Source organism: Aythya marila, assembly GCF_965140915.1.
Source record: "Aythya marila genome assembly, chromosome: 8".
Classification (NCBI taxonomy): domain Eukaryota; kingdom Metazoa; phylum Chordata; class Aves; order Anseriformes; family Anatidae; genus Aythya; species Aythya marila.
This window is the reverse complement of record NC_139049.1, coordinates 9,427,773-9,455,503: the sequence shown is the minus strand read 5'-3', so window position 1 is coordinate 9,455,503 and position 27,731 is coordinate 9,427,773. Positions and strand designations below refer to the sequence as shown.

Below are 27,731 nucleotides of genomic sequence, written 5' to 3'. Positions count from 1 at the left end.
CCTCCGGGGGCTCCCCCCCGGACCCCGTTCCCCCCCCGGCGCTGCGCTGCGCGGCGGCGGCGCGTCCCCGCCCCGGGGCCGGTGGGTGGCGAGGGGCGGAGGGTGCGCGGCGGCGGGGCCGGGCGCGCCGCAGGGCAGCGGGGCCGCCATGCCCGCCAAGTCCAAGTACAACCTGGTGGACGACCGGCACGACCTCCGCATCCCCCTGCACAACGAGGACGCCTTCCAGCACGGCATCTGCTTCGAGGCCAAGGTGGGCAGCGGGCGCGCACCCCACGGTGGTTTTTCCCCCCACCCCCCCCACCCCTCCCCTTCTCCAGCGCTTTTTGCGCGGTTCTTCTGCGCCTTTCCCTCGAGGTCCCATCCCTTCGTGGTGCCCCAGCTGAGATCCGGGAGTTGGGGGAGTCCTTCTGCCCCGTCCCAAGCGGTGGTGGAGGTGGCAGGAGCTGGGGTCACCCCGCTGCTTTGCCAAGGAGCCCTCCCGAGCCTCTCCGCAGCATCACCTGGGGACGTGGCCCCGGGGAGCTGGGCACCGCAGGCATCCTCCGGCACGGGCACCCTGGGGTGCCACGGAGGGGTGCAGCAGGACACCTCTTCCCCCGGCTCTCCAAGGCGAGGAACTCGCAGTGTGAGCGGACAGAGGAGCCCCGTGCCATTTGTGGTGTGCTGGGAGAGGTCAGGGACGCCTGCCCGAAGTCAGGGCTTGCTGTTTCCCCGTACAAATTTAAACCATTCTTGCCTGCGGATTTGGCAGGAAGCACTGTGTTGGTTTTCTTCTGCTGGGACCTCTCGGGCTCATACTCCTTTCAGGCTGTGGCATCCCACAGCAGAGTGCTCGTGACCTCTGAGCAGTGCGAGGAACAGCCGAGCATCTGTCTACTTTGGGCAGGTAGCTGGGGGCAGGCAGGGGGGCAGCAAGCCATGAAATTTGGGAAGCAAAAACGTAAAATCCGACCCCCTTTGCTGTTCCCGGGGGATACAGTTGTCATCACCATGATGAGATACTCCAAGTGGGGTTGACTTGGATAAATGCTGGTGTAAAAGAGCTCCTATAAAAGAGCAGCAGGGAGGTGGGCATCTCTCATACACCATTGTCCTTGGAGGAGAGGTGCTGGCAGGGGAAGGACCACGGGTTTGGCATCATGTTCTGTGCAGTGTCCTGGTGGCATGCCCGTGTCCTGCTGGATGGTGCAGAGCTGTGCTGGGAGGGTTCGTCTGCAGAGCCTGTTGCCCATCCTGTGGTGGGCACCGCGCCGCGGGGAGCACAGCAGGGGAGTTGTTTATGGAGCAAACTTAACACCTGCCTTGTGACTGTTCCTGGGAATGGCTGCTCCAGTTCCAGGAGCGAAGGGATGCACGGTGGGATAAGGAGCTGGGTGCTGTTGTGCTGCCAGCACCTGCTGCACAGCGGCACCCTTCCTCCGTCCCTTCCCCTGAGTGCTCTGCCCCTTCCCTGACCGCCTGGGGTGGGAACGGGGCTTGGGGGGAGCAGTGGGGCACAGCTTCGTTGCCCCCAGTATGCTCACATCTCATCTCTCCTCCGTGCTGCTGGTGTGGCTGTGGCACCGGGGTGGTGCGTGAGCCTTTGTTAGCGCCTCTTTCTTTTATTGTGTGCCCCGTGGCACGCGTTACTGCCAAGCACGAGCTGTGGGAGCCCTGCTCCTGAATTTGTGTGTTTCTCCAGCAGCTCCTGATGCCAGATGCAGGATGCAGATGGCTTAGGCAATTACTCCATCCTTTTATTAGATTGGTGGAGATTAATTAAATGCTTACACTCCTTTAGTTCCTTTTATCCCCAAGAATCCCGGGCGCTTAAACCCACACGGCTCTTGTCTGAGCGAGGCACGGAGCGCACGGCGAGGCGGCAAAATGAGAAACGTGGGTTTAGAGCAGAGCTTTGGGGGAGCACAGGAAGAAGAAAACCCCTTGTGTCCTGTCCCCAAACAGTCTCTGGCAGAATTACACGGGTGTTAGGAGGCTGGAGCAGCCCAGGCAGCAAGCGCTGTGCCTTCCTCCTCCTCCTCCTCTTTTCCTGGTACCTGGTGTTGGTCCTCTACCTGCCAGCTGCTGCATTTGCCCTGGCAGTGGTCACCACTGTCAGGTTTTGGCCTTTCCCAAGCACACAAGGTGATGAAAAGCAAGCGGTGCTGTCGAAGGCGATGCTGTCAGGAGAGGGGCTTGAGCTGCGCTGCGCGCCGGAGCCGCTCGCAGCCATATGCTCTGGCACGGGGACACCACGTCGGAGCGCAGCGTCCTCCGAGGATTGTGTTAATCCGTTTTCTGGAGATAAACCCCATGGCTGGAAAATCCCGCTCCATCTCCTTAGGGATGGTAATGTGCTTCACACCTTGTGAGCTGTTTTTGCTGGCCACCTCTCTTGGCACCGAAAGCCTCCGTGTCTCTGAAGTGCCTCCATCGGGCCAGTGGGAATCGGGGGAGCTGGCTCCGAGGGAAGGCAGGCTTCAATTTCTGCCCATTGTGGTCTGAATTGTTGAATAAAATCAAAAGGCAGGCCTCTGGAGTGTGCTGAAGCATTCGGATGAAAGAGCTGTGAGCTGCAGCGTGTCGCAGGGGAGCTGGCATGAATTCCCACTTGTGCAATGGTTTCCTGTTTAAATAAATGGGTATTTATAGAGTAAAGACACCTTCTGTCCTCCTCCACCTCTCTGCCCGGCGTGGCTGCTCCGCTTGGGGCAGGGAGGAGGGGACGCGAGCTTGCTCTTTGTGTTCCCACAGTCACAGTGCTGCGGAACAAAACCCAAAAGCAGCTCAGGTGTAGCTCTGCCGTTCCCAGACCCATTATTTGGAAGCAGCTTTGATCCTTTGATCCCACACTCACTGATCTGTTGGCAGAGCCCTGGTGTACGCAGTCCCCCAGGAGAGGGGAGATGTGATGTCCGCAGCACTCTTGGCAGGCAGGGTTTTTGGGGTTTGGATGGGCTTTTATTTTTTATTCTTTTCCCTACCCTTAAGGGATCTTGGCAACCGAGCGTTTTCTGCGGCGTTTGTCAGTACTTTTTCTCCACTTTTGTGCGTGGGAAACTGAGAAGGAACCGAGCATCTGCTGCTGGCTATGTTTGGAGACGGGACACGGAGGAGACTTCACTGGGATCCAGTACATCCCTGCCCGTGAATCCTGCCAGCTCCCAGCAGACAGGCAGCTCTCCTGCCTGTCCCCTCGCAGGGCTGCGATGGTGCCAGTGCCCGCTGGCCGCGGAGGGGACCTAAATGGGCCGAGCCTCGGGCATCTCCCACCCGGTCCGACCCCCTCACCTGCTGCAGGCTGCCCTCGCAGGCATTTCTCGCCCCCTGGCCGGGTGTGCTGGCACCAGGCAGCGCTGGCAGGGGGTTGTTCGAGCAGCAGGTTGCTTGAAGCTCTGCCCCTCTAGCTGGCTGCCGGAGGCTTGGCAGCTGCGCCCGGGGGCTGCTTCTGCTGGCAGCTCTCGAGCAGCGAGCTCGGTGAGGGCTGCTCAGCCAGGAGCTGTGGAGCGATCGAGCCCGGGACCGCTCGCTGCGGGCTATAAATAACCCTCCCCAGTGCCACCCGGCTTCCCTGCAGCAGGGACCTGGTTTTTGCCGTGCTGGTGAAGTCGTTTCATGGGCGAGAAGCCCTGGGGGGCTGTTGGCTCCCACTGCCTGGGGGCCTGGAGCCGTGCGGCTCTGGCACCTTGCGCCCAGGGCCAGCCCTGTCCCTGTGTCCCCACGTCCCCATGTCACAGGGAGCTGGCACATGACTGCCTGGGCTGGAACAACGCCGAGGCTTTTCCACGGAAGGCGGCTGGCACGCTGATTTTTCCTTTCCTTCTGAGTAAATCTCCCCGTGGCTGGGGCAGGGCAGAGCGCGGGGGGCTCGCCTGCCTCCTCCCGGGCTGCTCGTGGATCACCACCACGGGTTTCCTCTTCTCACCGTGCTGAGTTTTGGGGTGAGCTCCCCCACTTCTGCCCTGGTTGCAGCCTCATTTTTTTTCCCCCTGGTGTTGCAGCATCCACGGCACGGTGGTGGGGAGGGAAAGAGCAAAGCTGGAAAGCGCTGCCCTGCTTTTCGTGGGACTGGAGGAACGCAGGCAGGATTTTGGGGTGAGCACCCCATGGGCGATGCCTGCTCCTGCACCGCTGCTTGCTCACAGCTCCTCTGCTCCAGCAGCTCTTCCCCCGTGTCTCGGGGAGGCTTTTGGGGCTGGCAAGCCGCCAGGCAGCCTGCCCGGGCTTCCCTGGCCGCCGGGGATGATTCAGCCCTGACCTTTGCACGGGGTCTGGCCGGCGGGGAGGCGACGTGCCTGGCTTCGCGGCTCCTCTCCAGCAAGGCTTCCCTGGCCCCGCGGACACGGCTCAGGAGGTGTCCCCGGGAAAGCACCTCAAGGAAATTCTTTGGGGCAGAAGGGCATTAAACAACCTCGAGGGGTGAGGAAACAATAAAAATAAAGAGAAGCTCAAGGAGCTGTGCAAACACCGCACTGGCAACATGAGTCTCTTGGTTTTCCAGGGGACGAGGAGGCTGCTGTGCTGAGCGGCGTCCCCGGCTCGTTCCCACAGCCCGTGGCAGGACGAGGCTCGGGGCTGTGAGTAAGAGGCTGGAGGAGAGTGGGACCAGAGCGCTTATCTCATGCGAGGGGCTGATAAGCACGGTGGTTTCTCACGCCAGCCCCGCTCCTTCGCCGGGGAGGAGCTGGCTGGAGGCTGACCTCCACGTCTGCATTTTTTGGGGGATGCTCACCACTCTGTGAAGGGTTGTTCCTCTGCAGGGCGCTTCCCGCTTGTGGTTTCTGCCCTCGGCGCTGAAATAACCCAGGGCCTTGGTCCATCTGTTGGTTTTTGTGAAATGTGAAGAAAAAAAAAAGCTAAAAAAAAAAAAAATAAATAAAAAAAACAACAACTTGCAGAGCAAGGGGAGAGGTGGGTGTTTGGGGCTGAGCACAGTGGCTGCGTGAAGCAAGGCGTGGCGGATGGGGTTGAGGCAGATGGCAGTGGGATGCTCTGGTACCCGGGTTTGGGGCAGAGGTGTGTCCTGTGGGGTGCCAGGCACGGCGTGGCTGTCTGGTGGCCATCTCGTACTTCCTAGTGATGCTTTCCAGGCTTTGTATTAAAAGAAATAAAAGGGAAAAAAAAAAAGAAAAAGGAAAGTGATTGGTGGAAAAGACACCTCTTAGACCTAAATCTTGAACTAGGGAGGCTCCATGCAGGGTGTGTGATTGTGAGCTGGCCAGGACTGCTGCCTTTGTGGCCGTGGCCTATGCCCAGGCTGTGGTGCAGGGCTTAATTCCCGTTGCATAAGGCTTTCCTGCACCGCCGCGGCACATGATGGCCAAGCCAGCTGTTTGCTGGTTATTTTTATATCTGCTCTGTGTCCTCATAGCACTGGCTGCCCGGTCCTGTCGGTGCTGGGGGCTGTGGCCACCGCCTGCATCCTCCCGTGGGAGCAGGATCGGTGCGGGTGCTTGGCTCAGCCAGAGGGGTTCGCTCTGCTCCAGCGTGCCCAGGATAGGAAGTAAGGGGCAGTAATTAACAGGGAAGGGCCGTAATTAACAGGGAAGGGCCTGTCACAGGACAGGCTGCCCCAGTTATCTCAGGGTATTCCAGTATCCTGGCTGTTGCAGGTGCAGCCGGGGGGATTTTGGGTTACCCCCGTGGGCTTTGATGCCAGCAGGGGTGAGTGAGTCCTGCTTGCTGAGGCTGTGCTCCTTTACCAGGGCTGAAGCCTTGTGGCTGTATCTGCTGCTGTGGCTCTGTTTCGTGCCCTGAATTACCATCAGTCTCTCTAAAAAATGTTGGTTGCAGGTCAGGAGATGTTTGAAAGCCTCCTCGCCCCCCTTGGTGCGTGATGCCTGCTTAGTGGGGAGCAGAGCTGCTTCGGGGGGCACCAGGCTCCAGCTGGGCTTTGCACAATTCACAGTTTTTCTTCTCGATTTATTAAAAAGATCGATCTGGCTCTTTCTGGCAAGCAGGAATACCAGAAAGAGCAAACAGTGGTGTAGACCATCTCGTGTCCCTTCGTCTGCTGGGAAGCCCGAGCTGCGCTGCACCCAACAGGCTGCTGCACCACCTGCACAGGACTACCCCGCTTGAGTCACTGGAGCTGTTGTAGGGTTTTCTTATGAGAAAACAACTCTGTACATCTGCCAGGCAGAAAGGATGCTTGTATGGGGACTTGTCTTGCTCCTAGGGACAGGCAGGTGGGGTAATGCCCGGTCCCTGTGCCCACTCAGGATCACCGCACCCTGTGCCACCCCAGCTTTTGTCTGTCCCTTCTCCAAGTGACCCAGCTTTCTGAGCTGTCCCCAGGGACCAGTTCCCATCTGCTCGGTGGAGTTTTGAGATCCTGCTGCAAACGGGTCGGCGTTACCAGCCTGGGACATGCAAAGTCTGCCTGGGTGCGGGCGGGAGGCAGGGCTGGGAAGCACTGGGGGGGCTCTGGACACAGGGGGGAGGCGAGGAGGCTGCTTGCTGTGCTCCGAGCTGTGGCCCCTAACATGTTCTTTCTTTTCCCTCAGTACATAGGCAGCCTGGATGTGCCGCGGCCCAACAGCAGGGTGGAGATCGTGACGGCCATGCGGCGGATCAGGGTGAGTGCTGAGGGGGTGCCCCTCCGCGCCCCTTCCCCGGGGTCATCCCTAACTCTCCACCTTTCCCCATCCAAATATCCGTGTGCCACGTGGCACGCTGCCACCCCAGAGCATCCCCGGCACCTGGGGCACCCAGGACATCTCGCGTGGGCTGCCTGAAAACACACGGGTGGCGTGTGGGCAGGTTCGCTCCTGGCTGACGGCCCCGTGCGAATTTCAAACCCCGAGCGCGGAGAAGCCGGCGGCACGGGGGCTCAGGTCAGGGGATGTCAGCTGGCTATGAAATCATCCGACTTCCCGAAATAGGCACGGGCAGGGTGCTCGGCGCTCCGGCCACATAATGCCTGGCCGGCAGCCACCGGAGCAGCTCTTCCTCCGCTCCCCTGCCTGCCGCGTGCGGCCGGGAAGCCTCCAGCCTCCCCCCGGGGCCCGGCGGTGATGTTTGGGTTTATTTGGTTGGTTGGTTGTTTGTTTGCTCCCGAATTGCAGCACGGGGAGAGCTCGTGGGCTTCTCTTCCCTGCACGCTGCCCTCGGCAGTGCTTAATGTCGCGGCCTGAGGGCAAACTGGGATGTCTTTGGGTCTTTTATTTGTTTTTATTGTTGTTTTTTTGGCGTTAGAATTGCTCACCTTGGTTGCAGGCTGGGGTTGGGATCTGTTATGCCGTGGAGAGCTCTCTGAGGTCTGTAGGCGGCTGTTTCCTCCTCGTCCCCCGGGACCCCTGTTGTTCTGGGAAGAGACATTTGGGGTAGGGCTGCTAAAAAAAAAATAATAATATAATAATAATAATATAAAAAAAAAAACACGTGGCTCTGGTCCCAAAATCACACAGCTCCGCATCGGGGCAAGAGGACTGGCACAGCTCTGAGAGCTTAAATAAACCCAAATGTTTAAAAGCAAAACAAACCAAAGCAGTCCTCATGGGCCGATGGAAGCAGCCTGACGCCCGGCCTAGACAATTCGTAGCTGAGCGGATGCAAATTAGGGTAAAATAATGATTTCTTCTGACAAATGATGTGTTTGAAACGTGTAACACGGGACAGATGCATGTTGTTAAGGGATGCGAGTCTGCAGATGTGGTCTGCCAGAGGGACTGGGAATTTATTTCTCACTTTGGGGTGCTGCTTGTGAAGAGGGTGCCAGGAGGGGTGGCGTGATGGGGTGTCACGTATTTGGGGCTGTTCCTGCTCCCTCATTTGGGGCTGTGGGGGCACGGGCTGGGTGCTGGGGCTGGTGATGGCTCGGCTGGAGGTCAGGGAAGTTCTCGGGGAGCTGTGTCCTTCAAGGAGCACGGCACTTACGCATGCTGTGTACGCATCCTTCAAGGATTTTACACAGCTTTTGATGCCTGTTTTAGGGCAAATGTGGGGTCTCCCTGCTTGTTCTCACCGCCGGTGAAGGAGCAGCCTTTGGGCTACCTCCCCGCTGGGTTTTGGCTCCATGTACCGAAGGATAAAACCGTGCACGGAAGCACCCTGCCTGGCAGCGGGGGTCCCGGGGAGGGCGAAAACACCCGGGGAGCCCCCAGGAGCTGCTGGAGGATGGGGCTGGACTGCGGCATCCCGCTGGGACGGAGCCCTGACCCGGGGAGCGGGGCAGGAGGCGCATAGCAGGCATTGCTGGCATTCCTGCGCTGCCTGCCGCCCGCCCGCTCCCCTGCAGCACAGCACGGCTCCGCCGGAGGTCTCTTCCCTGGGTCTGGAGCCAGAAAAAGCGTGTTTTTTTGTTTTGTTTTTTGCCTTTCCCCTCCTCATCTCAAAGAGGCTGACCCAGTGCAGGTCGCTGGGCATACCTCCCAAACGCTCCCTGCCTCTGCAGCCGGGAGGGATCCATCCCTCAGTCTCCTTAGGTTGTCAGTGGGCACCTGAACCTCAGCAGGTCCCGAGTTCAACAGCGATTAAATGTTGGTTAGAGCTGCAGCCGGCCTGCCCTGTGCAGAGCTGCTGAGCTGGAGGGATTCAGAAAGAAGCTGCTGCCAGCGAGGGGCTTACTGCGCCAACATCTTCCCAACCCCAGGCACTATCAGCTGCCGAAGAGCTGAGTTTCAAACTCCTGAACTAGCTGCAAGACGTCCTTTTATTTTTTTTTTTCTTTTCCCAGAATGCCTGAGCGCAGTGGTCGGTCCCTAAATGGCAGCCCTAGCTGTGTGTTTGCTCATGTTGTTGCGATGTAAATGTATGCAAAATGCACAATCCTCCTCGTGCTGCTGGCACCTCTCCAGTGCAGCCCAAGTTACCTGGCCGGGGCTTGGCACAGTCGTCCTGGAGGATTTCGAGCCCTCCTTTTTGCTGAGCATGGCCTGAAGCCAGGTTTTCTCTGGTGCCAGGAAGGATGAAATCCTATATAGCTGCTGTTTTAAATGCTGCTTACGCAGAGGTCTCCTGCAAGCCTGCTTCTGGGAAGTGTCCAGCAGAGGTTTGCAAAACCACGAGGCACTTCAGGCACTTTAATGCCTGGCTCCTCCAGACCTCCTGCTCCATCAGGTACATCTCATTTCATGGGACTTCTGCTTCGTCACGTAGCTGAGCTTTTTTTATCTTTTTTTTTTTTTTTTTTTTTAAGCAAATTGGCAAAATTTCTGCATTTCAACAAGCTTGTTGAAAGCCCAATTTTGCATCCTCCGACCGCCACGTGCGCAGCTGGTGTGAAAATGGGTGCGTTTGGGCGGTTCTTTGCACAGAACACGTGGTGTCACCTGGAGCCCATTTCACTAAAACCTTCGAGATATACCTGCTTGCACCGCAGGGGGTGCAAAAAAAAAAAAAAAAGCGTTAGGCCATTTATATCTTGCTTGAGGAGAGGAAAAAAAAAAGAAGGGAAACAGCACAACCAGCGCGGTTTGTGCAGGGAAACGGAGCAGGGTTTGAAAGCAATCTGCTGAGGGTGGGTGGGCTGCGGTCCCTGCAGGGGGGGTGCGTGGTGGTGGGCTGGGGGTGCGCCTGGAGGAGGCGAGGGAGGCAGCTGGCTCCTCGCAAGCAGCGCTGGGTTTAGGGCGAGCTAATGGTTTCCCGGCGTCATCCAGGGCAGGCAGGATTGCCTTCCCTCTGGGAGGGCCTGGTGCGGTGTTTGTCATCGTTTCAATTGCTCTTTCGGTGTCCTGACAGTCAGAGCAAGAAGGGCAAAGGTTCCCAGGCGGGTTTATGGCTCTGCCAGCGCTGCCTGACGTCGTAAGGAAGCAGCCTCCTGTCTGTGCCAGGCCTGGCACCGCTGTCGGCGCTGGGCACGTACCCGTGTGACGAGGGGTGTGGGTGCCACGCCATGCTTGTGCTTCTTCCCGGGCTGCAGCGAAATGCTGAGGAGCCGGCAGCTGGACGGGGCTCTGCCCAGGGCCCAGCTCTTAAGTCAAGCTAAAACGAGTGAGTCTGGGTCAGCCCCTGGGACTTGAGCCTGGGAAACGTGCTGCGTAGTCCTGTTGCTTCCTTCTGAACCCTCTCCCATTGCTTCATGGAAGCAGGTGATGAAACAGGTGATGCTATGTCAGGATGTGATACTAGGGATTTCCACAGCGCTGTGCTTTGAGATAATTTCGCCCTTCTGTTTTGCCACACACTCCCTTTTTCACGTGCCTAGGGCTGTGCTGAGTCCATCGCAGCAGCATGACGGGGTGCTCAGGTCACCATCCCCCCTGCCGGGTGGCACCGCTCAGTTTCGGGGCCTTTTTCAGCCTTCTGCATCCTGTGCATGCAGCTTCTGTTCCTTTTTCCTTTGGGAAGCCGCCTGGCCGTTGCCACATAAATCCAGCTGAACCGAATAGATACCAAGTTCCTGCACGCTTGACCTGGATATCAAAGGCACTGCTCCCTCCCAGACCTGCATGAAAATCAGCACTGCGCTCCCGCTGCTCTGGGGCTTGCTGAAAGAACAGTGGCATTCTGTCAAATTCCTATTGTTGCTTCGTTTTGGGATCCAGCAGCTAGTGGATGGCATCCCCTTAGGCCGGGCTGTGCTATTGTTTCAGATAACGTTTGTCAAATTGCTTGCAGGGGGGAAACTTGGAATACATTCTGTAAATCTCTCAGAATGAGATGCCTTTGCGTGGTGCGCTTCTAATTTTATTGGGACAGCTTAGGATCTCATTTTGCAAAGGGCTGTTGCCGTGCTGAGTTGTGCTGCAGTCCTTGTGGTTGGTGTGAAGTCCCACATTGGCTGTTTCCTAACTAAAAGCTCGAAACCTTTTGTCAACTTGGAGGTTTTTTTTTTTTTTCCAGGATCTGAGCCTATAACTCCTTACAAAACCCTCTGAAGGGCATTACTCAGACCTGCTGATTTCAAAATGTAGACTTCAGTGAGTAATTTTTAATACCTGTGTTAGCTCTAGCTGAAAGAGGAGCCTGGGAACAAACGTGCGATGTGAAGAGCTGCCTCTCCTCTCCAGCTACAGACCAGGAGCGTTGCTGCGCACCGCTAGCACCTAACGAGCCCCACAGGGCCGCCTTGTTTCTGGTGCGCTAAGCATTCAGTGCTGTTGCTCATTCATTCTTTATTAATTGCCTGAATTTCATAATTGCTGATTTAGTTACGTTATTGCCAGCTCGCCTTCTTTGGGTTTGCCATTGCTGTTCCGCCCGGCCACTCTCGGCTGCTTTCCGCGCCGCGTTGCTCAAGCTTTTCACGCTGGGTGGGTGAGCGCCTCGTTGGCGGGCAGTGAAATGGGTGAGTGAATGAATCCTGGCCGTGTTTCGCAAGCCAGGCTGTAAACCTCGCCGTGTTCAGCTTCTGCTCGCCGTCAGCTGCATGGGTACGTGTGTTGTGTCACCCCATTTTGTCACCGAGGTGGAATTGGGGTGGGTGCACTCCCCAAGGTGCTAGCCTTGGGGCAGTGCCTCCCTTAGTGCTGATCCTGAGCATGTTTTTCTCTTCTGAAGGTACCTGCCAGGCATTTTCTGGCTCTCTCAGTACCCGTGCACCCCAGGCTGGTGCAGGACTGCCAGCCAGCCCCAGCCTTGGGAGCGATGTCCCGCGGGATGCTCGGTGCCTCTCGCCCTCCTGGCGGCTCTGCCCTGTGGGATCTTCTCCCTGCTCGGAGGAGCTGATGGGTGGCTAATTAAAAATACCACAAATTCCAGCCAGATATGGGGTTTCCAAAGAATGTGCTGCCGCTGCTTATATTAGCAAGGGCTGATAAATAGCAGAACGCGTGCGGCTCAGCGCTGGTGTCTGCAGGGCGGCCTGGTTGCTGCTGCCCCATGGGGGTCTCCAAATGGGAATTCTGCATCGGGGGGCTGAGAGGCAGCTGTTATCCACAAGAACCTTATCTCCTTGACCGTGTGTTCGGTATTGATTTTTATCCGCTCTGATTTCTCCTGAAATGCTCGGGGTGAGGGCGGCTGCGGCGCGTGCCCCAGCGCGTCAGCTCAGCTAATGGAACTTGGGGGCAGAAAGGAAGGGGATGGAGGCAGCTGTATGGTGGGAAAGAGCGAGGCGAGCAGACGGAATTTATTGTGGAATAGTCAATGTTATTGGAACACATATTTTGTGTGATAAATGGGCGTGCTGCTGTGATCTGGGCTTGTTTCAAAGCACCGAGCCCAGCTCTGCTCTGCCGCTCTCGCAGCGCGGGTATTTTTAGACCGATTCCCATTTATACCCGTCAGGACGCACGGCCGTCACAGGCAGTTACCAAAATTAAAGCAGAAATTGGATGGGAATATCGGCCCTGACCTTGTCAGCACAAACCACAGCGACAGCTATTTCGGATGCACGCGCACCTCGGAGCTGTGCTGATCCATATGCACAAGCGCAACCTCTGCTGACCCGCGGAGGAGCTCCACAAAGCGGTGTTAAGCCCCAAAACCAGCCTCCAGCGCTTCGTTTCTCCCCCTTTCCACATCCCTGTGCCCCTCGGTGGATTGATAGCCACCGGCAGATCCCGACAGGGGCCGGGCAGGATGTTTTCAGCTCCGGTTCTGGCACCGTCGCAGGGAGGGCTTCCTGGCGCGCCTGCGCGTCGCCGGTGTCCGTGCGCACGGGGAGGACGCCGTGCTCGGCCCAGAGCTCTCCCCCAGCCCCGGGGGACCAGCAGAGACCTGTCTCTGCCTGCCCGAGTAATCTGCTCAGCGTCCTCCTGCTGGGGCTGGGCTCGCTGCAGGAGGCTGCCTGCTGGGGAAGGGACCCAGCGGGAGAGGGGGGCGAGGGCAGCAGCGCAGAGAACGGGCTGGTGGTTGGCAACCTGCGCCTGCACCCCTTGCCAGGTGTGTGCGTCTTGTCTACGTGCGAGCTCTCCCAAGATTTTGGCCTAAAACTTGGCTCACAGGACATGTGGGCATGCCGCAGCACCACGCTGCATGCTTTGGTGTGATGCAGCCCTGTTCAGGGCTGGAAATCATCCGTGGGCCTTCTCCCGTTAACGGCACCAGAGCCAAGAGACCTTCCTTGTGCTTTGTTGCTCTTTTCCTGCAGAAACCATTCTTGCTCTTTGCTTTCCCAGCAATGGGCCAGGGCTGTGTCAGGTTCCCCTTCCAGGGGGCAGCTGCTGGGGCTCATCAGAGCTGGGGTTTTGGTGCCATTTCCTCGTGTGGGTCAGGCGAACGCAGCCCCAGTGCTGCTGTTAGCATCCCAGCAAGGGGCCTCCAGGGTCCCCTCTGGGTTATGCCTCACATTTCTGGCAAGCATTGTCATTTCTTGTGTTTTCGCTGCCAGAAATGGCCAGATACGTAGCTTTCCCCCGGAGCTGTTAATTCTTGGGTTTCTGGAGCTGCAGAGCCTTGATTAAGCTCGCCCTCAGCTGTCACTTGGGAACAAGTTAATCCTTCATGAGCAGATCATTACCGCTGCTCCTCCGAAGGGCTGGGGGAGACTTCACAAGGCTGCTGCTTCTCTGTCCTTCAGTACTCTGAGATGATGCTGGGTTGAAGCCTCGCTTGTGCTTTACCAGCTGGGATGGGGACAGCCCGCTGCATCTGGAGAGCTTCCACTGAGGAATCTCACATTTATTTGCTTTCTGCTAGCACTGACAGTAGTCCGCCCATTTCTGATGGAGAATGCTGGTGGGCAGATTGGGGTCTGCACCCACCGAGGTTTAGCTTTTGGACTGAAATGAGGGCGTCTCTGTTCAGGCTGATCTGTTTCAGATGCCTGTGCGTGTGGGGCGATGCCGAACCCGGAGAGGCGCCGTCTCCCTCCTCCAGCATCTCACCTGCCCGACAGCCTGCAGGCATGGCTAAAATTTTCCTTACACTTCTGCCGTGTAGGAGCCATGAGACAGGGGCAGATAACACGTTTCTAGGGATGTGGAGTTTTTTTTTTTATTGTGTTTTTCACACATACCCATGGCACTCAAGGCTCGTACATAATTTTACTCCAAACTGACAAGGGTACATGCGCTCCCTATTAACTAACATATGTTCCTCTGCTCTCAAGAAAGGGCAGCTCTAATACCCTGCCAGTAGAAATGTGTTGTGCAATGATGCATACACCAGCTGGCATTATTTTCCATCTAAGAGCATGCCTTTGAAGTTATTTAAATAGCCAGCTCTGCATAAAAGACAGATGTTGAAAATAGACTCCCACTAACCTGAGGTCAGTGCTGAGGCTCTTGTGCTCCGCTGTTTAAAAATGTTTCTTTCCTAATTGAGAAGATAAACATGTGTGTTTTTTTGTGGGGAATGTAAAATTAGAGGGTAGTGTCTTTATTCACTTGCTTCACGGCTGCTTGGAGTTTACAAGTCATCTAATAAATTTTTTTCCATTAGTGAGACATCCCTAGTTTCTGTCTTGAATACATTACCAAATAAAAAGCATATCTCAAAAGTCTGTTTGCAAGCCTTGAGCGTTTTAGCAGACTTGTTAACTGGAGCTTCAGTCGGGCAAACTGAAGGACTGGGGAGCTGTGCAGGCCCAGGAAGAGAAGCATTTCTCCATGGCTCTTTCCCATTTCTGGGCATTTCCCTGAAGTTGTGCATCTTCTGGGATCGTCACATTGCTATAGCCAAGGATTAATATAATTGATGTAAGCTTGCAATATTTTTATGGATGTTTCAAAATCTAAAATTGTCCCCGAGAAGGGTAAAACACCTGGGTTGAAAGCCCAAAAACCTTCACGCCATCTGGGTAGTGGTGAGAAAGACGGTGACAGGCAAAGGGGGTGGGGGGGGAGCTGCACAGACCCTCTGCCTTCCTTCCTTCCTTGCTGCCAGGCTGGGTGATGATTTCTGAGCCTTTTCTGCATGAAACAGCAGGCTGGGCTTCATCTCTGCGAACTGGAGACATCTGTAGCCGAGCCTATCCTCCTGGTTCCCCCAGCGGGGGGAAATGTGGGTTTTTTCTTGAAGCAGCTGCTCCAGCACCGTTAGTGGGATGGGTTTTGCTCTCCCCACGTTTCCTTGCGGGTTGGTCCTTGGGCCCTGGGTGAGGTGGGTGTGCAGGGCCATGCTGAGCGATCTGCTGGGTTTTGGCACGCGTGGAGCCGTGCTCGGTCTCGGTGAGGAGCTCGTTAGGGCTGGGAGATCTTATCGTGCGCGTGGGGATGCAGGATGTGACTCCCAGCGAGAGCTGCTCTGGCGTCGGCCCAGCATCCCTGGAAACGTGCGGGTTGTCTTCTCCTCCGGATCCCTCCTGGCTGGTCCCTCTGCAGGCTGGGATGCAATAACAGATCGCTGAGCGGAGCAGCGGCACCGTGAGCTGGGAGGTTTGAGCAAGCCCTGCACAGCTCTGAGTTCATCCCTTACAGCCTGTGTGGCTCCAGCCTGGCTCACAGAAACTGCAGGGACCTGGCCCCGGCTCTGACCCTGCCCAGAGCTACTGCTCAGGGTGAAACCCACTCGGGTTGCTGAGTTACAGCCTCGTGAGCGGGGCAGAACAAATTGCGTGCTGTGGCTGCGAGCAGGGGTGAAGCAGCTCCCACAAGGTGCCGGTGTTCCTACTTGCCCTGCTGCTCTCCCTCCCTCCCAGCCTGTTTGTTTCAGCTCGGGGTCTCTTCCCCAGAGTCACCCGCAGCCCGTGTGCGTTTTGGGGCGCCCGTGCTAACGAGCTGTGGCTGGGGCAGGACGTGGGGCAGCTCCAAGTGCGTGGCTCAGGCTTGCAGGGGAGCTTGGCTCTGGTCTAGGCACTGGGATAAAGGGTGAGATTTATGAGAGCACTCAGCAGATCTGGCTGCTGGGTCCTCCTGAGTGCTCGCTTCCCTCACTGCCTTCAGTTCCTGCTGGAGTTTCTGCCCTCGGCACGCGGGGATTTGGCTGCGGCACGGCACGGGCGGGCGAGGGATGAGCCCGGGCAGTGCCCCTGGCCTGCAGCCATGGGTAGGGCCAGGCGTGTGGGAGCGTCTGCCGGGCTCTCTGTATCCCCTGCGTCCCATATAACCCGTGTGGGGTTTGGTAACCTCTCTGCTAAGCGCCCTGCTCTGTCTGGGCGGCTTTACCGGGGCTGGTGCTCACCGAATCCCAGGCTAAAAATAGTCCCTCTAACCACGAGGTGTTTTTTGGGTTGCTATCTCTCTGAGCCCAGGTTAATTAGCACTCGGGGTCACCCGGAATAGAAATCCCCTGGCTCCAGCAGCTGGGTGCTGATGACCAGCGAGCAGCAGGAGGCAGCGCCAGGGCCGTGGAGCATCCACCACGTGGCACACGGGGCTTTGGAGAGGGTTTTGGGTTGCCTGCTGCTGAGTGCTCAGGCTGGAGCCCACCTTTTTGGGGCTAAATCGGGATGGTTGGGTTTCAGAGGCACCGCTGTGGTCTTGGCACTGATCCTTAGTAGTGACAGGGGGCTCCTCGTTGGCCAGCTTTGGGGGCAGCCCCCTCCAGCAGGGATGCAGGGAACGAGCCCTGCAGGCAGCTTGTGGGTAGGGGATTTGGGGGCTGGCTGTAGGCTCGGCAGGAGCCCGAGCTCTTCATCCTGCAGCCCATCACCACGGCTTTGGAGCACGTGGGCTTGCCCAGGCTGCCCGGCGTGCGCAGGGAGAGGCCGAGCTGCGTCACCCCGCCGGGCGCTTCTCTGAGTCATCGGGATCACTCGTCCCCGCCAGCCGCTTCCAAGTGGCTTTGAGGAATTGTATTTTCGTGTCTTTTGTCATGAAATTGCAGGTCGGGGCCAGCAGCTCTCCCTGCTGCCGGAACTAATGCAGCACGCGGCGCTGGAAATGGCACGGGGCAGGGCTGTGTGTGGGGCTCCCGGCTGGTGCTCCCCATATGGGCTAACGAGGGGGTTAATTAAATCCCTCTTCTGCACGTAGAGGCCGTGGGGCTGCTGTGCCAGGAGGGGGCTGTGCCCTGTGTGTGGGACCGGTGCTCTGGGGACCCGGTGTGAGTGGTGGAGCGGTTCTGTGGGTCCCCCGAAATCCCACCGGGATGGAGGTGGGGGCGAGGGGAGCAAAAAGGGGGTCACGAGCACGATTCCCATGCTCACAGTGCGGGGCTGTGGATGCTTGGTGGCTCTCAGGCTCAGCTGGCCAAGTGCCTGCTGTCCCCAGGGCCACGAGCATGTGCCTGGACCCACTGCTGGGGGTCCCTCACCCCACAAAACGCCGTGGTTTTACCCCAAAAGCGCAGCTCCTGCAGAGGACAGGATTTCTGGGTGCAGTGCAGGAGTTTGCTCAGCCAAAAGGAGCACCTGAGCTGTTCTCCCTCCCATTTATCTCCTTGCTGCTTGTAGGGCTGTGCGTGCAGGAGGGGCTGGATTTAGGGGAATCGTGGTCTCTCCCCGGGGCTGGGCTGGAGCTTTGTGTTTAGCCACTGATCTTTGGAAGTTCCTGAGTTTTATTTCCCATCCAGTGACTTCTAACTGAAGTGGGTAATCGCATTATGCCACCTCCCCCGGCGCGGCTCTCGGAGCCCTCAGGAATCCTCTGTTTCCGTGCCGAGCCCCCCGCACCCCCGCTGATGTAGCATTTCTCCTCCTGGAGCTCCCTGACGGCCACAAACCCCCACAGCAAACCCATGGGGCCGGGAAATCACCCCTCTGCAGGGGATGTGGCCCCTCAGGGCTCACCCAGGCCTCTCTCTGCAGTATGAGTTCAAAGCCAAGAACATCAAGAAGAAGAAGGTGAGCCTCGTCGTGTCGGTGGACGGCGTGAAGGTCATCCTGAAGAAGAAGAAGAAGGTAGGGCACCTCGGGGCGATGGGGACCCGTGGGGTTTTTGGGCTGCAGGCAGGGGAGGCCGTCAGCTGGGGCTGGAGAGCAGCAGAGCCACGGCGAGCAGCGTCCCAGCACCGCCTCGGCCCCGTGCTCGATCTCGAGGGCAGCATCTGACGTACTCATTTTCAGCTTCTTCCCTTGCAGAAAAAAGAATGGGCCTGGGATGAGAACAAAATGCTCGTCATGCACGATCCCATCTACAGGTAAGGCTGAGCCCCGGGTCCGGCAGCGGCCGCTCGCAGATCCCTGCCCTGCTGGGAGGAGGAGGGCAGCTCATGCAGAAAAGCCTCCTCCTCCCCCCAGGCTCCCCAGGACAGCCGCTAAGCCCTTGTTAATGATCCCAATTAGAGCCATAATTAGTGCTGGGAGGGGGCAGGCGCCCGAGCCAAGAGGCCACCTCTCCAGAGAGGCACTCAGGTCTCGTTCCCATGGGTGCCCCGTGGTGCTGCCCTGCGTGGGCTGAGCAGAGAAATCCCTGGGCAGCCTTCGCAAAGTGTTTGCTGCAGGTTCATGTTCTCCGTGTGGGCAGCACGGCTGCCAAAAAAATAAAATATAAAACGGATGGGCTTTAGCAGGGCTGTGCTGCAGAGGCTGGGCAGCTGCCAGCACCCCGGAGAAGAAAAAAGGCTGTGGCCTTGCAGTGTCCTGGCCACGGTGGGCAGCGTGTGCTGGGGGCAAACCGACTCCGTTTCCCTCCCGGCAGGATTTTTTATGTGTCCCACGACTCCCAGGACCTCAAGATCTTCAGCTACATCGCCAGGGATGGCTCGAGCAACGTCTTCAGGTGCAACGTCTTCAAATCCAAGAAGAAGGTGAGGATGCTGGGGGGATGCCCCTCGGCTTGGGGGGGTGGGTGTCCCGGCGGGGCGGCCGTGCTGACGGAGCTCTGCTCGCCTCCTCGCCCGCCGCAGAGCCAGGCCATGCGCATCGTCCGCACGGTGGGGCAGGCCTTCGAGGTCTGCCACAAGCTGAGCCTGCAGCACACCCAGCAGAACGCCGACGGGCAGGAGGACGGGGACAGCGAGAGGAACGGGGACGACCTGGACGTCCCAGGTACCGTGCCGGGGTGAGGTTGTGGGGGGGGGGGGGGACTTCAGAGCCGCCGTCTCTCCGCGGTGCTGGCTGCTGGCTGCCACCTGCGGGGAGCGGATTTGCACGGCGCTGTGCCCCGCGGAGCCGGGGGATCTCACCCAGCGAGGAGCCTTGGCTAGGTGTCAGCCGGCATCCGCGCAGACATCCCCCGTGCTGCGAGCCCATTAGCGGGGGCAGCGGGTGCCCGAGAGCTCTCCGTGCTCGGCTGCGCATGCTGCAAGCGTTTCCTCGCCGCTGCCAGGACGGGGGCCAAAGCAGGGACTGTCCCCATGTCCCCAGGCTGGCTGCTGACCCTCTGAGCGTGTACGGGTGTGAGTGTGGAAATGCTGCACCCCTGGAGGCTGTGGGGTCCCCCCAGCACTGCCCACCCTCTGCAGCTGCATTGACCTGGGCAGCTCCCCGCTTGTTTTTCCTCTGCACAATGTACCGGCTGCGGTGTGCAGCTCCCCAGGGGATTTCTGAGCATCTGGTTTTTTTATTTCTTTATTATTTTTTTTGTCTCTTTTCCCGTCACCTCCTGTTTACCTTTAGCTCTCTGTGCCTCCCGATGGCCCATTTCCCCTGAACACATGCAGGGGCTTTGGCTGCCGTTCCCCAGCTGTATTTCGGCCACGAGCCCTGGGCAATGGGGTGGCGGGGGGGGATATATGGGGGTCCCAGCTCTGTCCCTGCCCTCCCACAGCCTGCCGCCTCACCGCCGTGGAGCGGGCAGCCACCTCGGCCGAGGAGACCGACATCGACGCCGTGGAGCTGCCGCTGCCCGGGGCCGGCATCCTCGACTTCAGCCGCGGCGTCACCGACCTGGACGCCGTGGGCAAGGAGGCGAGCGCCGACGCCAAGGTGCGTGGGACCTTCTGCATCCCCGTGCCCAGGAGAGGGGGCTTTTTTCAGCATTGCCCAGCTCCTGGAGCAAAGCCATCGGCTGCTGCCCTCTGGCTGGGGGCCTGGGGTGCTCCTGCAGAGTGCCGGGCTTGCTGCAGCCCTGCAAAAAGTGTCTGGGGCAGAGCTGATGGGTGTGTGCCCTTGCTTTGAATGCAGCAGCCTGTCCCCTGCGTGCTTCGGGGGCACTGATGGGGTGACGCTTTCTCTGTCGATGTGTTGCAGGGCTGCCTCCACCCCGAGGACATCCTGACGGCCTCGCCCAAGCTGCTTCTGCCCTCATCCGCCCCGCTGCCCGACCTGGGCACGCCGCTCTCTGCCCACCACCAGATGCAGCTCCTGCAGCAGCTCCTGCAGCAGCAGCAGCAGCAGACGCAAGTGGCCGTGGCGCAGGTTCGTCCCACCATGAGTTCCTGGACCTCTACTGGTTACCCCAGCTTTCCTCGCCCCCTGACACCCCCCAGAGCTCCCCAAAGGTGTTTCCAGATATGTGTAGAAGTTCCTTGAATTATGCCAAGCGCCCTTCCTGGGTGCTGTCCCAGGGGGCTGGTGGCACAAGCCTCCATCCCTGTGCCAGCTGTGACATTTGGGCTCTGCTCGCTGCCTCCCTGCATCCCTGGTGCCTGTGTTGGAGGCAGCATTGGGGCCGGGAGGAGGGATGCTCTCCGGGCTGGTGCTGTCAGCGCTGAGCTTCTGCACCTGCTTAGCATTTAATTGCAGCTCCACCTCTGCCAGTTCCTGCTTTGCCCACCAGCGTTGGGCAGGGAGCTCCTCCACCTCCCATGTGGTCACTTTTCAGGCCAAAGTAAAACCGATTTTGATTTTCTTTCTCCATCAAATTCATGCTTTGTCTCCCTGGGGGTCTCGATCCGTGCTGGATAGAGGAGCGCTGCATGCGCACAGGAGCCAGGGATGCAGGCAGGATGGGTGCAGTGCCAGCATGGCTCCTGGGTGGCTCTGTGCTGCTGTCCCCATGCCTGGAGCACGCTCCTGGGGCTCTGCTGCCTGCAGCTGACAGCAGAGCTGCCCCAGGTCCCACCCAGCAGTGTCCCCATCCTTCCCAGGGCCCTGGGGCAGGGCTGATGTAGCTGCTCGCGTATCCGTAGCTGTGCTGAAACAAACAGGCACTTTGCCCCTGGGCATTCCCTGCCAGCTTTTCCACCCTCGGGCTTGTCCATCGTCATCACACTGGTGTGACGGGGCTGTCCCCTGTCCCTCAGGTCCACCTGCTGAAGGACCAGCTGGCCGCGGAGGCAGCAGCCCGGCTGGAGGCGCAGGCACGCGTGCACCAGCTCCTGCTGCAGAACAAGGACCTGCTGCAGCACATCTCGCTGCTGGTCAAGCAGGTGCAGGAGCTGGAGCTGAAGCTGGCGGGGAACAACACCAGTAAGTGCTCCCTATCCCCGTTCTCTCCCCCTGCAGCTAACGGGATCCCCGTTTTGCACATTTCCCATATTTTGTGCAGGGCCGTGTTAGTGCCCTTCTGGCCCGGCTTGTGCACGTGCAGATTGTGTGGCCATCAGCTCCCTGCAGGAGCTGGGTGGGAGACAGAAAACCTTTCCTCCTGGCTCTTTGCAGGCCCCCTGGGACTCTCCTTCCCCTGGAGGGGGCCCGCAGCCTGCTGTGGCGGCCGGGAGGACCAGGGTGGCTCTGTGACCACCTCTCAGCCGTGCCCTTCTCTTGCAGCGGGCTCCCAGGACAGCCTGCTGGAGATCACCTTCCGCTCCGGCGCCCTCCCCGTGCTCTGCGACCCGACCACCCCGCAGCCCGAGGACAGCCACCTGCCGCAGCTGGGCCCCGGCTCGGGCTTCCCCAGCGCCCTGGGCAGCCCCATAGGTAGGAACGACTGCCTGGTGAAGCTGGAGTGCTATCGTTTTCTGCCGGGCTCGGGGCCGCACGCCGCGGAGCCGGCGCTGGGCAGCCTGGAGCTCCTCAAGTTCCGCGAGTCGGGCATCGCCTCCGAGTACGAGTCCAACACGGACGAGAGCGAGGAGCGTGACTCCTGGTCCCAGGAGGAACCCCCGCGCCTGCTCAACGTCCAGCCCCGGCAGGATTTGGGAGACAGCCTGGAGGATGAGATCGCGGTGTAGGGCACGGCGGGAGGTGGCGTGGAGAGACGGGAGCCCTGGCGGGGCCGGGGACGGAGGAGGGAGCGCGTGGCACCGTGCCGTGCCCAGGGGAGATAAGTGGCACCCGGAGACGTGCCAGCTCGGCAGGAGCAGGGCACAGCCCTCGTCCTTCCCCAGGCTGTGTCCCTGCTGCCGGCCCCGTTGTCCCGAGCTCAGCACCCTCAGCTTCGTGCCAGGCTTGCGCTGCGCCCTGGTCCCCCGTGCCTGCCCCCGGGCTGCGTTGAGAGGTCAGGAGGAAGGGAAGCAAAGAGCCCCCAGCACCATCGCGGCCCCGCAGGGCCCTGTCGTGCTGCTGGCATCGCTGCCAGAGCCCCGTGGCACACAGCAGCCCCCAAACTGCAGGGGTCAGCCCGTGCCTCCCGTGCCGGGTTGGGAGGTGGTGGAAGTGGTGGAACTGCAGGCGGAGCGGTGAGAGAGGTGGGGGTCTTTGCTGGGGGAATGAGGGAGCAGTTGTGGGGTGGTGAGCGGGGATGGGAGGGAGCCAAGAGGCAGTACGGGGCGGTGAGTGGGGTTTCTGCATGTGGAGGTGGTGGGAGAGGAGGCGAGAGCAGGGGGACACCGGGGACGAGCCTGGGAAGGTGAAGGGGTGCGAGGAGGTGGCACGGGATGGCCGGGCACGGGCAGCATTGGCAGGGTGCTGGGGTTTGTGGTGTTTTGGGACGGGGTTGGTCCCTGCCCGAGGCAGGAGGGGGGGGTGTGGGCACTGCCTGCCCCTCCCTGGGGCTGCAGAGTGGGGAGCCAGGGAGCGCAGCACGGGGTGTGCAGTCCTTCCCCTCGCTGCCCGGTCCTCAGCACGGCTGCCAGGCTTCGAAGCCTTTCTGGTGCTCATGTTTTTAAGTCCTTCCCTGCACCCACCTCCACCACCGGCTCCCTGCTTCGCTTTATGGACAAAACCCACCCCATTTCCCAGCAGGTGCTTGCCTGCAAACCAGGGCTGGCAGTGGCCGTGCGGGGACACGCACAGAGCCTCCGTGGGGAGAGAGCTCTCCTCCTGCAGGCACCCTGCTCGTCTGGATTCGGGGTGGTTGCTGAGCCCTATTTGGGGGTCTCTGCCCCCCCAGGAGGTGATGCCAGCTGTGCACACTGCTGGGAGCTGCCCGGCAGCAGCGGGTGGCATGGGTGAGGAGCGGCTGTGCACGGGGGCTCCTTCAAGAGCCTGATTTGCACCCTTCAGAGGGGCAAATCGGGGATATCAGGGTCCCCAGCAGCCCCCCAGAGGCCGGTGGTTGTCTTTAGGGCCCCCCAGAGGAGCTTTTCCCTTCTCTACGAGCACATTTATCAGCTGCCCGCTGCTGCAGCCTCCAAGAGGCCACGAGCCAGAGCCCTGATGCCCCCCTGAGGAAATGCTGGGAGGGCTGGGGGCTGGCACGGTCATTTTCCCCTCCTTCCACCCTCCTGTCCTGCTTCTGCTTCGCTTCATTGCTTGCCTGCTGCTCTCCCCTTGGCTGGCTCTGTCTCTGCTCGCTGTGCCTAACCCCTGGCTGCGCATCTCCCCGCCTCGAGCTCGTGCCCTGCTCCCTGCCGAGGGAGGCCGGTGGCATCCTCCTGTCCCCATCCCCTCGGGGCTGTGGGTGAGCCCCCCGGGGTGGGCGAGGGCTCTGCTGGGTGCTGCCCACCCAGCAGGAGTGTGGGTGCTGAGGGCAGGAGCTGGGGGTCCCGGTGGGCCTCCGAGCAGCAGCCAGGGGCTTGCTGGGGACACGAAGGTCGAAGGGACCGTGGGATGGTGGAGTTCAGGGCCCTTAGGGCAGGGAGGAGGGTGAAAGGCAAGCTCGCAAGCCTGGGCTTCACCCGGGGGTGAAGTTAGAGAGGCTAAAGCCAAAACGGAGCTGAAGCTGGTCAGGGATGGGGGCACCCTCATGAGGCTGCCTGTGGCACGGAGCTGGGGGCAGTGGGTGACACCAGGAGCCCTGGATGGGCTGGAGAGGCGGCTGGAGGGACTGCAGGAGCTCTGCGAGGGGCAGCACCAATTCCCTCCTTGGAGATCCTCAAAAACCACCGGGACGTGGTCCTGGGCAGCCTGCTCTGAGCATCCCCGCTTGAGCAGGGCTGGGAGTGGGTGCCATCCCGAGGGCCCTTCCAGCCTCAGCCCTTCTGTTCTCCTCCTCACCCGGCGCTGCCTACCGAACGCCTCTCTGGCCTCTCACTTTTGTTACGGACCTTGGCTGGGAATTTATAGCTCTATTTTTTGTCCTTTCTTTTTCCTACAACTGTCGTGTTACTAACCGTCGACTCAGCCTATCTGGGAAACTGATCTGTCAATGTAAGTGCACTTAACCCTTGGGTGTCGTCATCAGTTGATTGGCTTTTGCTAAATAAATCTTTCTATTTCTCAAGGCTTTCTGTTGTCTCTTCCTTCTCGCTGGCTCTCTCTTTCTGTACTCCTCCTGCCCTCCACGCTCTGCCAGGCCGGGCTGACAGCCGGCACCGACACCCCTGGCATCACGCAGCCCCCTCAAAACCCAGCATCCTTCCCCGCGGGACCCCCAGCCCTCCCCTGCAGCTCGGCTCTGCCTGGCTTGTGGTGCCAACAGCAGGCTGGCTGTGAGAGCGAGGTGCCCCGAATGATTTTTTTGGGGTAGAGGCACCGTGTGGGCTCATCTCAGGGCTGGCTGACGGTCGGAGGGTGCCCGATGCTGCCTCGAGGGTATCCAGACGCTGAGCGGCACCTTCCAGGCTCCGTGACTCTTTTTTGGGGGGGGCTGCTGGGAAGAGAAAAGTCAGAAACGGCCTCTGAAAGGACATCAGGAGCAGTGTGTCAGCGAGGGGCTGCGGGAGAGCAGCAGGCCCTGCTCCGCGTGGCGTTTATTGCGCTGCTGGCTGCAGCGATGGAGCAGTGCCCTCCCGCGGCGGCTGGGGCTACTGGGGTGCCGGGGGGCCCTCCTGCGCCTGGCTCTCCTTCTCCAGCAGGACCTTGAGCTTGCGGTAGTACGCCTTGCAGCTGTAGCCCTCCTGGGAGCTGTGCTGGATGTGGGTCTTGACCGCCCAGAGCGTGGGGAAGACGCGGCAGCACGCCCTGCACTTGTAGCCGTGCCGCGGCACCGGCTGGCCCCGCGCGGCCGCCAGGATGTCCCGCACGGTGATGCTCACCCTGCCGCTGGTCTGCCGGCCCCTCTGGGAGGGCTGGGGACCCTCCGAGGAGCAGGAGGAGGAGCAGATGGTCTCCGAGAGGCGGTCGGCTTCCTCCGGCTCCTGGGCGCCGGTGGCCAGGCTGGAGGAGAGGTGCTGCTGGGGGGCTGCTGCGGTGCGGATGAAGTAGCTGTACGGTGAGAACCAGGGCCGGTAGATGGTGCGAGCAGGGAGCTCGCTGCCCGCCGAGGTTGTGGCTGCAAAGGGAAGGGCAGCAGTGAGGTGGGGGTCCCTGTATGAGCCTGGTCCAGCACGGAGAGCATCCCCTCCAGCATGGGACACGTGCGGGATGCTGGCGAGACACCCACCAGCACGAGGAGGGCTCACCCTGCGGCCAGCTGGGGCTGTCCCTCGTGGAGCTGCACGGGCACGGGGGCGAGCTGGCACTGCTGGAGGCAGCACCCGCAGCCTTCGGGGTTCCTGCTGGGAAGACGTGGGGTGAGAAAGAGGGCAGCGCAGAGGCGGGCTGCGCCAGCAGGACCCCCCCGGTGTCTAAAAAGCACCCTTTGCCACGTGGGGCCCCCTTCCCCTGCCCACCCCGGCAGGTTTGTCCGGCCGGAGCATTGCGTGCCCCCCTGCCTGGGTGCTGCCCGCGGGCACTGGCCTCAGCGGGCAGGCCCCGGGGGCAGGGGGGCTCCAGGCTGCCCCTCCCGGTGCCACGGGGCATGGCCCCCACCCAAAGGGACGGCACCGCAAAGCTCTCCATCGCCCCGGTGCAGCTTCCGTGCCAGGCCCCAGCGCCACGCTGCCATGGTATCGGCGGCTGATGTCACTGAGGGCACCCCAGGGAGCTGCTGGGCACCGGGCGCAGCCCCTCCGAGGGTTTTCAGGGACCCGGTGCTCAGAGACCCACTGGCTCCGTCCCTCGGGGCTGCCAGGGCGCAAGGGGCGAGTTGTGGGGGTGCTCAGCCACACAGGCCGCAGCTGGCCCAGCGCAGGGTGGTGCAGAAACATCGGGGTTTTGTGCCCGCACCCGGTGAATCCCATCGCTGTAGGCAGCCAGGCAGGGGATCGGCACCGCACCTCGCCTGGCAGCATGGAGAGAGCATGCAGAAGGGCCAGGCCTGCTGTCCCCTTGGTAAACCCTCTTTTTCTCTCTTTTTTTTTTCCCCACAACCTGCTTCCCAAGCTGCTCGGCACCAGGTAAGAGACGCTCTTGGTGTGCTGTCAGTGCCAGCATGGTGCCCTGGGCTTGCTGCTCCCTCGTCTCACCCCGCGCTGTCCCCGCTGCATGCACTGCCCTGCGCAGGCACGGCACGGCTGCGGGGCCGCGGGAGCAGCCTCCCTGTCCCCAAACCGTGTCCCCAACTTGCTGCTGGTGGGCAGCCCTGAGGCGTTCACCCCCTGCAGCCCAGCTCACGCCCGCTCTCCACTCCCTTTCCCTTCCAGTGGACCAGAGCATGTTTGAAAACGCCAGCGCCAGCACGGCCCCCACCCCGCGCCCGCAGCACGGCACCGCGGGCGCCCTGGCGCAGCCCTCCCGCCCTGCCGGCAGCCAGCACCTCCGCAACCTGGGCAAGGCCGTGGGGGCCAAGGTGACCGATCTCCTGCGCCGCAAGGAGCCGGCCGGCCCTCCCGGCGTGGGGGTGACGGAGGTGAACGCCAGCGCCGGTGCCGCGCTGGGCACGGGACAGCCGGGAAACGAGGAGGGGTGAGTGTCCCCGCTGCGTGTGCCCCGGGGCAGGGAGGTTTGGGCAGGCTGCAGGGGTCCTGGTGTGGGGCTGCGTGTCACTGCTGCGCTCTGCTTGCAGGCCCCCAGGGCTGGATGCCTTCCCCCGGCTGGACCCGCCGCCCCCCGTCACCAAGAAGAGGACTCCGCGTGCCCTGAAGACCCCGCAGGATATGCTCATCGCACCCCAGCCCGTGGGCAGCAGCGTGGCGGAGCCCCCCGAGCTGCCCCCAGCGCACCCTGACCCTGCCGAGGAGTGGCTGGGGGCAAGGGACCTGTCCCCTCCTGAGCACCCTGGGGTGCTCGGCGCAACCGGTGCCTCGGCACTGAGTGGGGACCAGCCGCCTGGTGCCCTCCCCGTGCCCGACCTCATCCACAAAGGCAGCCTGGAGACCTCACCCCGCAGCGAGAAGTCCCCCCGGGGCCCAGGGCTGGAGCATGAGCTGCCGGGGAGCGCGGGGCACCCAGAGCCCTGCACCCCGAGCCGGGAGGCAGAGGGTCCCCATCCCGACCTGCTGTCCTTCGAGTAGCAGCGGGAGCGGAGCACGGTGGGGGCTGGCTCTCCCAAACACGTCTCTCGCTGCCGCTTGCTGTTCTTGGGGTCGCTATTTTGGGGACGGGGGGGAACCCCAGGCTAGCAGGAGCCACTCCTCAGCCATCATTCCTGAACCCCTCCTCCCTAGATGCCCAGGAGGAGCACTGCCTGTCTTGCCACCGCTTCTGCAGCCTCATGTGCGGGTGCAGAAGTGCCAGGACCCTCCTCACACCCACATCCCACCCCCTGTGCCCACTGAGCAGCCCCATTTCGGGCTGCCCACAGGCCCTCCCAGCCCTGCCACACGCTGCCCCCAGCCCCGAGCCGTGTCCAGAGGCCGTCCCGTCCCTTTGCGGTGCCATCTCTTTGCTGTGGAGCCCCAGCCCGTGCTCGTGGCATGGGGAGGACCGAGCTGCCCCGGTGGGCACCTCACTCTGTGCGGGCCACCTCCCCTGCCCTATGGTATTTTGGGGGGCGGTGGAGCTTCTGCGGGAGACCGGGACACGAGAAACCACGCATTCCCCTGATACCACTCCATGATCGTTTCTGGAGAGGTTATCCTGCACAGGGACCCCAGGGCGGGTGCGAGGAAGCAGCTATGGGATGGCACGTGTTACCTGGAGCATCCTCGCCTCAAAGGTGGGCACAAACTGCCTTTGGGCAGGGCTGGGACAG

General features: G+C 60.6%; 2 protein-coding genes across 4 annotated transcripts; one reads left to right on the top strand and one right to left on the bottom strand.

Moving 5' to 3' along the window:
- Nucleotides 1-27,201, top strand: NOS1AP (nitric oxide synthase 1 adaptor protein). Of its 3 annotated transcripts, none has more exons than XM_082765757.1 (12): nucleotides 1-253; nucleotides 6,489-6,560; nucleotides 17,498-17,590; nucleotides 17,771-17,829; nucleotides 18,330-18,438; nucleotides 18,538-18,679; nucleotides 19,401-19,558; nucleotides 19,823-19,990; nucleotides 20,818-20,983; nucleotides 21,284-21,433; nucleotides 26,242-26,503; nucleotides 26,604-27,201. In XM_082765757.1, exons 1-12 carry the CDS (start codon nucleotides 149-151, stop codon nucleotides 27,049-27,051), a joined length of 1,932 nt encoding a protein of 643 aa, XP_082621883.1. In that variant the 5' UTR covers nucleotides 1-148; the 3' UTR covers nucleotides 27,052-27,201. The 3 variants fall into 3 exon arrangements, with proteins under 3 accessions (XP_082621883.1, XP_082621882.1, XP_082621884.1); XM_082765756.1 differs by having other exon boundaries at nucleotides 17,756-17,829; XM_082765758.1 differs by lacking the exons at nucleotides 26,242-26,503; nucleotides 26,604-27,201 and having other exon boundaries at nucleotides 21,284-24,059.
- Nucleotides 24,179-25,839, bottom strand: SPATA46 (spermatogenesis associated 46; the record flags this gene model as incomplete). The annotated part of the gene is made up of 2 exons (XM_082766033.1): nucleotides 24,179-25,344; nucleotides 25,768-25,839. 2 exons carry the CDS (start codon nucleotides 25,837-25,839, stop codon nucleotides 24,583-24,585), a joined length of 834 nt encoding a protein of 277 aa, XP_082622159.1. The 3' UTR covers nucleotides 24,179-24,582.
- Nucleotides 27,202-27,731: the final 530 nt, after the last annotated feature.